The sequence below is a fragment of the Strix aluco genome, chromosome 23 (genome assembly GCF_031877795.1).
Source record: "Strix aluco isolate bStrAlu1 chromosome 23, bStrAlu1.hap1, whole genome shotgun sequence".
In the NCBI taxonomy this organism is placed as follows: domain Eukaryota; kingdom Metazoa; phylum Chordata; class Aves; order Strigiformes; family Strigidae; genus Strix; species Strix aluco.
Genome location: NC_133953.1, coordinates 4,482,806 through 4,495,518, shown reverse-complemented (window position 1 = coordinate 4,495,518; position 12,713 = coordinate 4,482,806). Strand labels below are relative to the sequence as shown.

The 12,713-nt window shown below is 50.1% G+C and overlaps 1 protein-coding gene across 1 annotated transcript; it reads left to right on the top strand.

The window, feature by feature from the left end:
* Nucleotides 1-4,003: 4,003 nt before the first annotated feature.
* Nucleotides 4,004-12,704, top strand: SCN3B (sodium voltage-gated channel beta subunit 3). Its single transcript, XM_074849003.1, is given in 6 exon segments — nt 4,004-4,523; nt 6,087-6,250; nt 7,822-8,047; nt 9,047-9,185; nt 9,758-9,854; nt 10,332-12,704. Coding segments are annotated over 5 exon segments (1,113 nt in total). The 3' UTR covers nt 9,822-9,854; nt 10,332-12,704.
* The last annotated feature ends 9 nt before the right edge of the window (nt 12,705-12,713 follow it).

Genomic DNA, 12,713 nt, shown 5'->3' with positions numbered 1-12,713 from the left:
GGGCGATGGCAGAATTGGCAAAAAATGATGCAACACAAATGCAGGCAGGTATTTGTACAGAGAGAGCACAGTCACTCTGGGTACCTGCATCTGGAGAACCTTAACGGGGACCTACCTTCTTGAATACTGGGGGGTGGGAAGGGCATGCAGCTGGGGCTGGGTGCACTGGAACGCTGCAGACCTAGTCCCCAGCATTGGGAACTGCGCATCAGCTGGAAATGCAGGTCTGCAGATGGAGAGAGGTGTGAAGAGTCTAGCTGGAGTTGTCTGTAGTGCAGAGGATCCAACGGGGACCCAGACGTTGGCAGGTACATGGAGAATGCATTTTAAAACTTGAGTGTGAGAAAGAGAAAATTGAATGAGCTTGTATAACCCTCCAGGCACCCTGTAAAGGCAACTAGAGAAGTCTTCCCTTGCTATAGATTTCTGTACAATGGTTTTTAAAGTGCGTGGGAAGGATGCCTACCTCCATTAAATTCAACATTTTTAATGTTATCCTGTATGACTTTTCTGCAAACCGTTACTGGTTTCATACCGGCTAGAGGCTGCTCGGTGGGAGCAGCAGCGAGCAAGAGGAAAGGGTGCTCTCTTCATTTTCGTATTCTTTCTTCCAGCAGTTGTGCGTCAGGGGGGTCGCACCGCTGTTAGTTGGTGGCTGCACAGCTCTGGTGGCCTTGAGGTTGGGATGGTTGTCTCGGAGCAGTTGATCCCAGTGGTGGGTACGTGTTGGCTCCTGACAGTCAGGAGGGGCTGTGCAAGGAACGAGCTTTGCGGATGTTTAGCTGCACAATAAAGAGGATGTTTGCACTGAAGCGAGCTGATGTGATTGCGGATGGCAGAGGAAGCCGCCGAGACGGCTGTCACAGGGCAGCCAGACACACAGGTTTTGTGTTCCCACTCCCATAGCCTGGCTTAGGGACCACGAGAGTGAGCAATTAGTGGGGGCAGGGCGTTGAAATTATTTTTATCTCCTCATCTTGTTGTGCCTGTGCAGAAGTGCCAGCCTTTTTTCTTTTTTTTTTTTCCTTTTTTTTTTTTTCCCTGTGAAGCATTAACTGGGTGGGTTGCCATAGCAACCCCCGCATGATAAGTTGGGCTGCTTCTTCCAGCATTCAAGATTTCTCTCTCAACATTCAGTCCCCTTCACCATTTCCTCTGGAGTGCCAAAATGGCTGAGGGCTTTGTGGTGCCGAGCATCCTACACCCTAAGGCTTACACCTCTCCTCCAGCCCGTTCACTGGAGGCATCGGGGCCGTGTTAGGGCAAGAAAGAGCAGCTCTGCATCCCTGCCTTTGAAGAATACATGCTCTCCATCTCTTTTTCAGCACACCAGGGCTGAAAATTAAAACAGGTTTCCAATGTGGCATCCCGTTTATTTGCAAGTTTTCCTGAAGAGGGCTGAGCAGCATTTGTCCATTCAAAATAAGCACATGGAGGCATTGGAGTGGTTCCCAGCTAAGCCCAGATTATAGCAAGAATGGAAGCATCTTATCCTTTCATTCTAAAAACATATGGTATCCCTGAATACTCCAGAGAAGTTTTTCTTTGAAAAAACCACCAGTTTAATGAACTGGACTAACTACAAGTATTTCTTTTAAATCACCTTTGGTTTTGTCTGTAGTACACAAAGCATGCTCTAGGTGAAAAATAAATTTCTCCAGAGCTGGGGGAGAGGCTGTGATCTCCATCTGCTTCCCTGGCTTTTTGTGTTACAATCCACCCAAATCCAAGCCCAGTTTCACCAGATTTTTTCTCCACCTCTGAGCCCAATTTCTCTTCTTTACGTAGCAGCTAGAACACCGGTCTAGCAGGAAGTGCTTGAAGTCTGTACACGAGTGACTGCGAGGGGATTGAGAGCAGCCCTGTGGAAAAGGACTTGGGGGTATCAGTGGATGGAAAACTGACTGTGAGCCAGAAATGTGCTTTGAGCAACCTGGGCTAGTGGAAGGTGTCCCTGCCCATGGCAGGGAGTTGGAACTAGATGGTCTTTAAGTTCATTCCAACCCAAACCTTTCTGTGATTCTATGATTCCATGACAACTTGTTACTTTTTTAGGATGTTTGTTTGTCACTGTCATTTAAATTGAGTGGCAGGTGAGTACTGGAGTGCCTGGGGTTAGAGGAGAAAAGGGATTCTGTTTCTACCTGGGGGAGCACCAAGGCACCTGATGGCAGGGCTGTGCTGAGGCAGGAGTAGAAAGAGTTGAAGGGTCAGTCAGGCTGCTGCCAGAATCAGTGTTGTAGAGCTGCTGCTTCCTCTTAATCCTCTCAGACCCTCTCTCTCCTCCCTGACAGGATTTTCCATAATAGATGTAATTGGAGCAGCCATAGCACAAAGAGTACAGCACTGCTGATCCACGTTCTGTGTTTTCTGGCAGTGCACCTGGCTTCCTGAGAACAGATGTGATTTCCACTGTACTTCATGAAACAGGTGGTTGTCAAACAAGATAGCCGGGGACATCGTCCTGTAGTTCCTGTGTCTATTAAAAACCCCCCATCAGCACTCTCATCCGCCACACACGGGCTGGATTGTTCCAGAAGAGATAGGAGCAAGCCCTGTGGCTTAGCCTGCCCTTCTCTTTGTTGAGTTGTTACGAATATAGCAAGGGGCAACGGAAGAAAAACAAATGGCTTCGTGGAGGAGGCTACATCCTTCCATCATCTCTGGGTATCGTGGCTGCCGTTTTGTCTTCCTGTGGTTAAAAGTCAGATTTTAATATTGGAGATTCACGGCTTCTAAGGGGGGAACTGGAAGTCTGTTGCTGGTGCCTGCAGGCCACTGACTCGCAAGCTGTTGGTCCCCATAGTCACACCTGGCTCCTGGGAGATACATTAAATAGGTGGGGTTTTGAGTCATTTGCGGGTAGAAGTGCGCAGTAACCCAAAGAGGCCTGGGAGCCTGGCGGCCAGCGTGTGGGGGCTGGTGTGGCTTTGGTCAGGCCCTGCTGTAATATTCAGGGCTGCAAAGGTTTTGGGGGTCACAGCCAGAGGTGGGCTGGAACAGGGCAGAGTAACCTGTCAGTAGAACAAAGCAGAGCAAGGATTTAGGAAGATGTCCTTAGCTAGGAATTACTTGGAGTTGTCACAGGAGGCTGTAAAGGGTGATGTGGAGCAGTTGCTCTGTGTGTGGCTATCGGCAGATGATGAATGCCGCTTGCTGATACAAACACGATTAGGTGATATCAAGGAAAAGTGTTGGCTTTGTTCTGTGCCTGCTCTACTTAAGCAGAGTAGAGGCCAGACTGCGTGTGTGTGTGTGTGTGCCCTTGGTGCCGGGGACCCCAGAGCTGGTGGCCACCACCAGCAGCGTTGTGGCCGGCTGAAGGGCTCGAAGCTGATGCTTTCCGATGGCTGCAAGTGTCTCTGTTCGGGTGGGTCTCGCCGTCTGCGCTCCGAGTTTTGGCACAGCGAGTTGCTCACGTGTCGTGCTCTGGTGGGGTTGGTCAGGTTTAATTCAATAGATCGTGCTGTTTATTGAGCTGCCATCGGAGCAGATGCTTTAAAAAGAGAGAGCACATTTAACGAGCATTTCATATTTATTTTTCCCTTTCTGTCCACTGTGACCTTCAAAGTTGGAGAAGCCCTTCGGGCCACAGTGGCCCCAGTCCAAGAGGAGAAAGCCCAGCCTGCTGCTGGCATTAAACTCCTGGGAAATCAGGCTGGAACATGAGGAGAGAGGATTTCCCACTATTTCCAACTGTGACCTTCAGAGCTGTGCAGACGTTAATATTAAGCCCTAATTTAGAGGCAGAGGCCTTTCTGACCCCGCGTGGATAACTCCCCCCCTCTCCATGGCTTTAGTTTGGAGGCCGGTGCCCCCTCTCCGCTCCGTGCAGCCTGCAGGAGGATGCCCGAGCGCTGGCCGCTCCGGTGGCCCCGCAGGAGCCCCGGTAGCCCCCGGCTCGGTGGGGACAGCCGAGCCCGGGGCTCCCCCTCCGCGGCCGGGAGGAGCCCGGGGCCGGGGGAGGGCGGGTGGGAGGAGGGAGGGAGGGAGGCGGCCGCGCATGCCTGGGGCCGGCCGTGCCCCCCGCCCGGGCTAGGCTGGGCTCCGCGCAGACGTTGCCGGTACGCAGAGAAGCTGCGCCCCCGCGCAGCGATGCGCGCTCCCCTCCCCTGCCGAACGGCAGAACAAAGGGCCGCCGGTTGCCACCTCCCAGCCCCGGGCCGCGCCGCCCCGCGCTGAGCCGCGCAGCCACCTGCTGCTCCGCGGAGGAGGAGGAAGGAGGCGGCCGCGCCCGCGCGGAGCGGAGCTGTCCGCGGCCGCGGCCCTGTCCGTGGTGCTGCCGTGGGGAGCCCGGCCCAGCCCTCGCGTGGATCCCGGTGCCCCGGGGAACCGGCCCCCTCGGCTCCCCGGTAGATCCCAGTTCGCCACCCGGCGCGGCCCGGAGCATCCTGTTGCGCCGGGAGCGCGGCGAGGAGGGAGCGGGAGCCGCTGCCCGGCGGAGGAGAGTCGCCCCTGGCTCGGAACAATGGCTGCGCTGCCCAGGCTGGTTTGTGCCTCTTCGGTCGCCTTGGTGGTCTGGGGTAGGTGCTTTCCCTTCCGCGTTGTCTTCAGCCAGGGTCTCCACCGAAGGCGGTGCTCGCCTCGCGCAGGATGGCTCTGTAAGGCACCGCTGGTCCTAGCAAGGTTCCCTTAACACTCTCAGGAAGACCAGCCTCGAAGCGGCTTTTTTGTTTACAAAAGGAGAAGGAAACAACGTTCACGTAGAGTCAGTAGGGATGTAACGGAGTTAACGCGGGCGGAGAAAATACGGTACCGCTAAGTAGACTCAGGGCACAAAGCGTGTGCTTTAATACTCGTGCAAGTCCTTTACTGTCTCCTGTTTGCTGCTGCTCTGAAATTTGCGATGTAATTTAACATTTAGTTGCCTCAGGGAGGACGTGCAAACCGTTAAGCAGTGCACGTTAGTGCTAATTTTCCATGCAGCCTATATAACCTGGAGTAAAACTATTTCATGGCGATTACCAGTTTTTCTGCTTCAGCCGAGAAAACGTTGGTTCGTTTTTCCCAACGCAGCTACAGCTGATGTGCACGTACACCCACAGCTCTGCGTGGGGCATATCTGCCTGTACGTGTCTCGTTTAACCAGAGTAAAGCATGGTCCAGTAGCTTCTTCCTTATTTCTCCTAGAAAGCTGGTGCTGCCCATGGAGCTGGTAGTACGGGAGAATTGAAATCTGGCTGTTTCCAGGATAGGTCTGGGGTAATACAGCGCTCGAGAGAGAGGGTTAATGGTATCTCAGAGGCTGGGGAGGAGGGAGCAGCCAGCAAAGTCAGCACCTTCCGCGAGCTAACCTCTAGGCTTCGGGGGCAGGTCTGCACAGACAGAACCCAGTATCGTTTAGCCCAGGGGACAAATGTCAGCAGGGATTCAGTCTGAGATGTCGTGCTGAAGCATTCCTTTTCTCACCAAGCATGTACCTTCACAGACAATGATTTTTGTGTCTTTGGGAGAGCAGTATTTTGTAGTTGCTAGTGTTAGCACAGACCTGATTGGAAGCATTTTGAACAAGAATGCATGTAAAATCAATAACTCCTCCCGCTGCCAAATTTACTCGAGTCCAAGCCTCTCAGTTCCAGTACTGCTTATGAAACCTAGAAACAGGAAGGGTGGCAAATCCTCCCAGTTCGTTTTGAACACGTTGCCAGATTATAAGGTCCAGACCTTTTAACTTAGCACAAAGAGCGAGCTGCTCCTCCACGCTTGAATTCTGGGCTTTCTCTCATTCCAGTCTGTAATTGCTACTGTAGGAGGAGCATGCTCAGCATGCATGGGAGAGAACGAACAATGCCTCTAAAGTGGCATTAATTACTATGGGAAAAATTAAAGTTGTGGCAAAGCAGATGCTGGAGAGGTAAATCCGCATGAAGCGCTCACCCTCTGTTAATTATTATGAATTATGTATATCTCAGAGAAGGAAGCTTGGTAAAATTTGGCATTTGAGACTTATCTGTTGTCAGAGGGTGCTAGTAATGAATGAAACGGTTTTCCATTTGGGATGATGCGATCATAAATGCCAGGATGTGGATAACTGATGTCTCTCTAATTCTGTCTTACGCTTCTTCTCTGCTGCTCCTTTTCCCTAGCTGGTTTTTGTTCTGCAGTATGTGTTGAAGTTCCCTCTGAGACAGAGGCTGTCCAAGGAACACACATGAAGCTACTCTGCATCTCCTGCATGAAGAGGGAAGAGGTCACAGCCAGCACGGTGGTGGAATGGTTCTACAGGCCGGAGGGTGGAAAAGATGAACCTGTATGTATGTTTGGTAGCTGAGGCCTTGTTTTCATAGGTCTTATTGTGAAACAGTCCAGTGAACTCATGTGGGAGAAGTCAAAAGGTATTTCTCAGAGTGTAAGTTTGTCCTGCAGCAGGATCCCCAAGGAGGACTCTCTAAGGGAAGCAGAGACCCAAATATGAATGAAAGCTTTCTGCCATGTGCTTATTCAAAGTCTATAGAAATGCCCAGCAGGCTGCTTTCATACCATGGAGGAGAGAGGAGCTTGGAGTTCAGCTCCAAGCTGCAGAGCTTCACAATTTCTGCAGCATTTTCACCCAGAGGTTCCACAGCACCGCTTCTGAGCAGTAACTGAAGTGTCTTTTCCTCACTAAGCTGATTTCCACACTTAGACATAGCATGAACTCCCGGCAGGCAGAGCCAGAATCTACTGTTGAGTTCAAACAGTTGGGCTCGTACATACACGTCCAGTTCCGTTCCTTGAATACGTAAAGTCTAGTACGTGAGGAAATCAAGAAGGGAAACAGAAGTGTGGGGTCAAGTCTCCATTCTTAGGACACTTCCGAATCCCAAAGCTGTTCTTTAGAGGTTAAGTAGGGCTCTGATAAATCTGCAGGATGGAATTTACCACGTTTTGCCTCAGAGAAAGCAGTGGTGTCCTGATGGTGGGAGGATCTCTGAGTTGGTTTGGATCCCTGTCAGGAAAAGGTAAAATTTGTTTTCAGAGTGAATCAAAACAGGAATCCTACAGACCGAGGGTAACTGGAACGCAAGAAAGACTGGTAAAATGGAGAATAAGATAAAGGCTGAGTGCACACCTTTTTAGCAGTTTTATCTGAGTATGAAGCATTAGATCAGTGCTTGCATTTCACTGCGACTGAGCAGGGCCAGGCAAGATGACAAACATTCTCTTACTGTCTGAGAACTAAAGGGGCCGCGCTAAGAAATGAGACGGGAATTCACTGTCAGAGACCTGGGTCATACATCTGCCAGTGGCAACCCAAAGATTGCAAAGGAAAGTGCGCGAGGGTAGGGAAGATTAATGACAGGGACTGTGGTCAGCCAGAAACTTGCAGGAGATTAGGCCTGCAAAAGCCACCCAAGCTCTGCTCTTCCGAGGTACCGTTTTCATGCAGTTATATTTATCCTGCAACGCTTCCGTTTCAGCTGAATGTCCCAGGGCTTACCGAAAATGACTGTTTCTTTGCTGTATTTATTCTGTGGTTCCTTTTTAAGATGATCTTACACGCAGTGACTGACAGGCTAGGCCCGGAGACTGCAGGATCCTAGTTTTTAGTTCTATTGCTGATCTTTTGTGTCATTGTCCACATGTGGGTCTGTTTTTTTTGTGCCTTAGTTTTTCTGCCTCTGTGATGGAGATAATTCAGTTTTCTGCCTTTTGTAAAGTAGTCTCAGATTTTTGAGGTAAAGGACGATAGAATATGAATAGCTGCTGTTACTAAGGGAGCCATATCCCACAGCATACACATGTGTAGCCGGAGGATGATGTTCTTCCTTGCATATGCTGTCTTATTGTCCGAGATACGAGTTGGTGATTAATCAGAAACCCCTTCACATTTCCTCACAGATCTACGAGTACAGGAAAGCGAACCATGAATTTCCAAGCCGCTTCAGTGGCCGGTTACAGTGGAATGGGAGTAAAGACATGCAGGATGTATCCATCACTGTGTTAAATGTGACCCTGAATGATTCGGGTATCTACACCTGTAACATCACCCGGGAGTTTGAGTTTGAGATTCACCGACCTCTCTTCACCAGCTCCAGACTGATCCACCTCACCGTGGTGGAGGAGGGTACGAAGGATTGGCAGAAAGCGTGCTGTGCCTTAACTCACCGTGGGTGTTGTCATCCAGGGGTAGAGTTTTTCATTGCATTGCAGGAGCAGGGACACTGAGCTGCCAGATAATTATCCACAACAAACGCTACGCAGGGTTCAGGAGGAAAGACCTGCATTTTGATTGCCGGCTGCAGCCTCTTTTTAGGCTCTGAGTGGTTGTGTGTGAATGTGGGAAGGTATAATAAGCTCGGCAGGCTGGGGCAACAGCTGGGCAGGCACAAGAAACAAGCAGAGGTTTGCAGTTTCCCCGCTCAGAACCCTCGCTTCTCCCCTGGCAGCTCCAGGATGCTACAGCACAGCCTTTGCCAGGGTACCCGCAGCAGCTGCTTCCTTGCTTCCACCCCCTCCCTCGTGGAACGATTCATTCTCCATTTTGGTATCAGTCCCTCGCTTCCACCCTCTCCCAGTCCCTCCTTCCCTTTGCGGTGCTCCTCAGTCTTTGTTCCTCTTGGTTTTGCTGAGTTCAGTGCTGAAATCCTGGCTTGTTGGAAACCAGTGGGAATTCTGCTGTTCCCTTCAGAGAGGGACGTGAGCTTTTAGCCCTCATCTTTTTCTGCTGTGTCCTCTCTTCCCTTCTTCCCCACAAGCATCTCTGTGTTTTGATCTCTTTCAAATCGCTGGCGGCACAATAAAGTAACACCAGGGAGTAGGGACACACGAAGGAAAGCGGGTGTGAAGATGAGATCGCTAACGGGGAGCGATCCCTGTGAATGTGCGGGTGGCGGAGTGCAAGACACGCAAGCGTGTGCCTGTTTGATTCCACTGGAAACACGCAGTGGGGTCGCTGCTGGCGTATCCCGTTGGGAGCCTCGCCTGCTCCCGCTCCTTTGCCCCCTCACAGTGTAGTGACACCTGGGTATCTCTGGCAAGGCGGGTCAGGAAGGATGACACGAGGGTGGAAAGTGTCTGTGGAGCCGCGTATAAATGATCAGAGGTTATTTCATTTTCTTAACAGCTGGAGAAGACTTCACCTCGGTCATCTCAGAAATTATGATGTACATTCTGCTGGTCTTCCTCACCTTGTGGCTACTGATAGAAATGGTCTATTGCTACAGGAAAGTCTCTAAGGCAGAGGAGGCTGCCCAGGAAAATGCGTAAGTGTGAAATCTCTCCAGACACGAGCTGTTGTGCGAGGGTCCTCCAGATGCCTCAGTCCAGCTCAGACTGCAAGACCCAACTTTGCTATTGCACGTTCCCAGCTGATGTTTGCTGCCTGACACCGCTGCAACGTGTAGGAGTGACAAAAGAGGCAGCGCGCTTGCACAGTGCCCCGGGGAGGGAGCGCGGCCCCGGTGCAGGGCGTTGAACGGCGCAGAGGTGCTCTCCTGGCAGGGCTGCCTTCAGAGAGCTCTCGCAGGTGCAGCTGACACAGCAGAGACATTCTGATTTTTTATACTGGCCTGTTCCCATCTTTCTACATATTTGGCTTGGGGATTGTACATGGTAGGAAGGCTGCGTGTGTAGGATCTAACAGTAGGGAAGGCTCAGTGTCTGCTCCTGACTGTGCCGAGGAGAGTTTCCTACTGCGAGCATCTTCTGCGGGTGGCGTTTGTTACGTTAGAGATACTCACGGGCATTCGGTATCTCTGCAAGGGTGAATGGACCCAAACTGCTTTTTGCACTGTAGCACTTGAGGTTATGCTTTCCTCCTTCCCTCCGACTACAGGACAGACTATCTCGCGATTCCATCAGAAAACAAGGAAAACTGTGCCGTGCCTGTGGAGGAATAGCAGAGAGGAGCCAGCGGAACGAACGGCACCAAGGTAGGCGATGAGGAGGCGGTCGATCGCTGCTCGAGTCCGTCAACCTTTCAGCTTACAGCGGGTTGGGTGTTTGTGGGGCTGGAGAAACGGTGGAGGGGACACTCCCAGAGCCTCCCCAGGGACCTTAGAAGCAATATAGGTATCTTTAGGTGGTGGGTCTACTAACATCCCTTTAAACCCCTAACCAGCACACGTGTTCGCTTCCAGGCCGTGGTGTAATTACGCCTCCTTTGCCTGTTCCTGTGGAGTCGGGAATAGTCACTGTCCCCTGCAGATGGGGAGCTGTGCTCGAGAGGAGTAGAAGGGCACTGTCTCCCAAGGAAGTGTCTGCTAAGGACTCTGTGTGCAAAAAGACCAAAATCTAGATCTTTTAAAGTCTTGTTCACATCCTGTTAGTTGTTGTGCTAATTATGTCATGATCCTCACTTCAGTAAGGTCAAGTGACTCGTGTTCCAAGAGGAATTCTCTCGATTGCAGGGGCTCTGAAGACAGAAGGACCACGTCATGCCAGCCAGGTTTGAGGGGGAGCTCTGCGCCGTCGGGAGGAAATACGGGGAAGTGTAAATTCTCTTCCATTTGCCTTGGACTCTGTACAGCCTTGACTTTGGCCTCATGACTCCATTCTGAGCTGCCAGCCCATTTGCTAAAGGACTCTTCTTTTTGAAGCATGCTGAGCAAAGGGCACAGGGGTGTGGGCAGCACGGCTCCTTCCCAAGTTTCAGCCCCATCATCACGTTAATGGCTTCGTAAATGTGAAGTGTCATTTCTTAGCTGCTGTCACCACCACCTTTATTTTCTAAATATGCTAGTTCTCCATTGCAGAGGTAAAGGGTATGTATGTCATGTTACTCTGACCTGCAGGACTGGGAATGAGTTCATCTTAGCGTGATCTGCCATGTGTTACAGCCCAAGCAGCCTTGTTGGTGTTAAAACAGAAAGAATTTAATTAATTAGCTGCTGCTTGGCAAGTTGCTCTGGACTTTGGGATGCCTGCGCGCGGGCAGAGTAGGATGAGGACGGTAATGCATTAGAATTGTTGAAAATGTGTAGTAGGAAGGATGAGTCCCTGTGCCATGTTCACACTTGCTTCTGGAGGAGGGAACTGAGAATATAGATCCTGAAATACTCCTACTTTGGAAGCCAGTATGACGTAAGTATAAGAATCCCCTGTATGCCCCCCCACCCCTTTCATTGAGCAAGTGTCCAAATTCTTAGTTTCTTCCATTTGCCTTGCACAGCAGGTTTACTCCTCAAGTAGATGGAGACACAGTGATAGGAATAACCCGCGGAGCCGTGTTCTGCAAGGACAGGCACGCCAGTAGGACGAGCTTTCCCGAAAGGCAAACAGCCTGATGCAAGTAGGCAAGGAAAGTAAATAGCATGCACAGCCCTCCCAGGGAAAGGAGGGACGGCTTTGTAAAATGGTAGTACTTTTTGTAACTGTGGTAATCTTCTCATACTATAGTGTAGCACCACCTAGAGGAATAGACAGAAAACGCTTATTTTTTCCTAGTTAATTCTTTCTTGCGAGAATTAGTCACTGGTTTGAACAGTCAGCATTCATCGTAAATCATCCACCGCTGCACAGGAATCACACCGTAAATCCAGTGTTTCCCATGCAAACTTACCTTTTCGATTGTAGTGGACTAAAAACAGAGTAAAATTTGTTTCCTGGCCTCAAACATAGATTAGTTGAGCTCAACAACTAGGATTACAAGGAGGAAAAAAAAAAACCAAAACACAGAAACGTTGGCCAGGGTGGAATTGTACCTTAAGACAAAACGGGGGAAGGTTTGTTCTTTTCATATAGCAGATGTTGTTACATCCCTGCTGCAATGGAGCCTATACTGCTTGCAAGAGTTGACAAATTTTGCTACACTGACCGCTTCTAAATAGTTACAAAGTGCTTGTGAATCAAGGCATGCTTCCACCTATGGAATTTCCTCTGCTTTGTTCTGCTGCTTTTTATGTGTTGCTAAAAATCACAGAAATTACTCCATGACACAGTCAGGCCCAGGCCAGATTTCTAACTGGCACTTGTTCAAAATTCCTTTTTTAGTGGTGAACTACCACACTGCAATCTTCCCAGCAGGATCGCTCTCAAGTCCAGAGCCGAGTCCGGCAGCTTGAGCGCATTTTCCAGATGAAGCACATTTGTAGTCTGGGCACCGGTTCCTTAAAACCTAATATCCAAAAGAGGAAAGATTCAGTTGGATGTCTTCATTTGCCCTAAGCCACCTTGCCTGGCCTCGGGGCAATTTTGGGCATAATCCTCACTCTAAACCCACAACAACAGAGGAGAGACTAGATTGTAAATCCAGAGTTTCCGTCACTGACCACGGCATTGACGCCCCTGGTGATTTTTAGGTAAGGTCATTTAACCTCTCTCCCACTTCAACTCTGCTCCTCAGACCCCGTGAAGCATTGAAAACTCTCTGGTGTCATAATGTTAAGTCAAAAAAGGAGTAAATGAAGAACTTCTTGAGAGCTACCTCAGGTGGTAAAGAAGGGCCATCCTCTAGTCCTGCACCTTCCAGTATCTTACACGCATCTTCTCAAGATGCTTTTTTTGGACCTATCTTTCACTTTTCCAGTTCCTGCAGACAGATATGACTATTGCCCTGTGGTGTTCTAGGCAGGAGAAAATGGTGTGTAACTTTTGCTCAAGATTCTCATAGCAAAAAAAAACCAAAACCCAAAACCCCAAAATTGGGATTTTTCAAGGGTGGTGTTAAAGGCAGGCAGTGTCCTGGAGAGACGGTCCTGGGTGGTCTCTGAAAAGACTCCCTCTGTGTTTGGAAATGACAGAAGAGACTTTAGAATAGGCAGGATAATAAAAAGAACAAAGCACTCACGAGT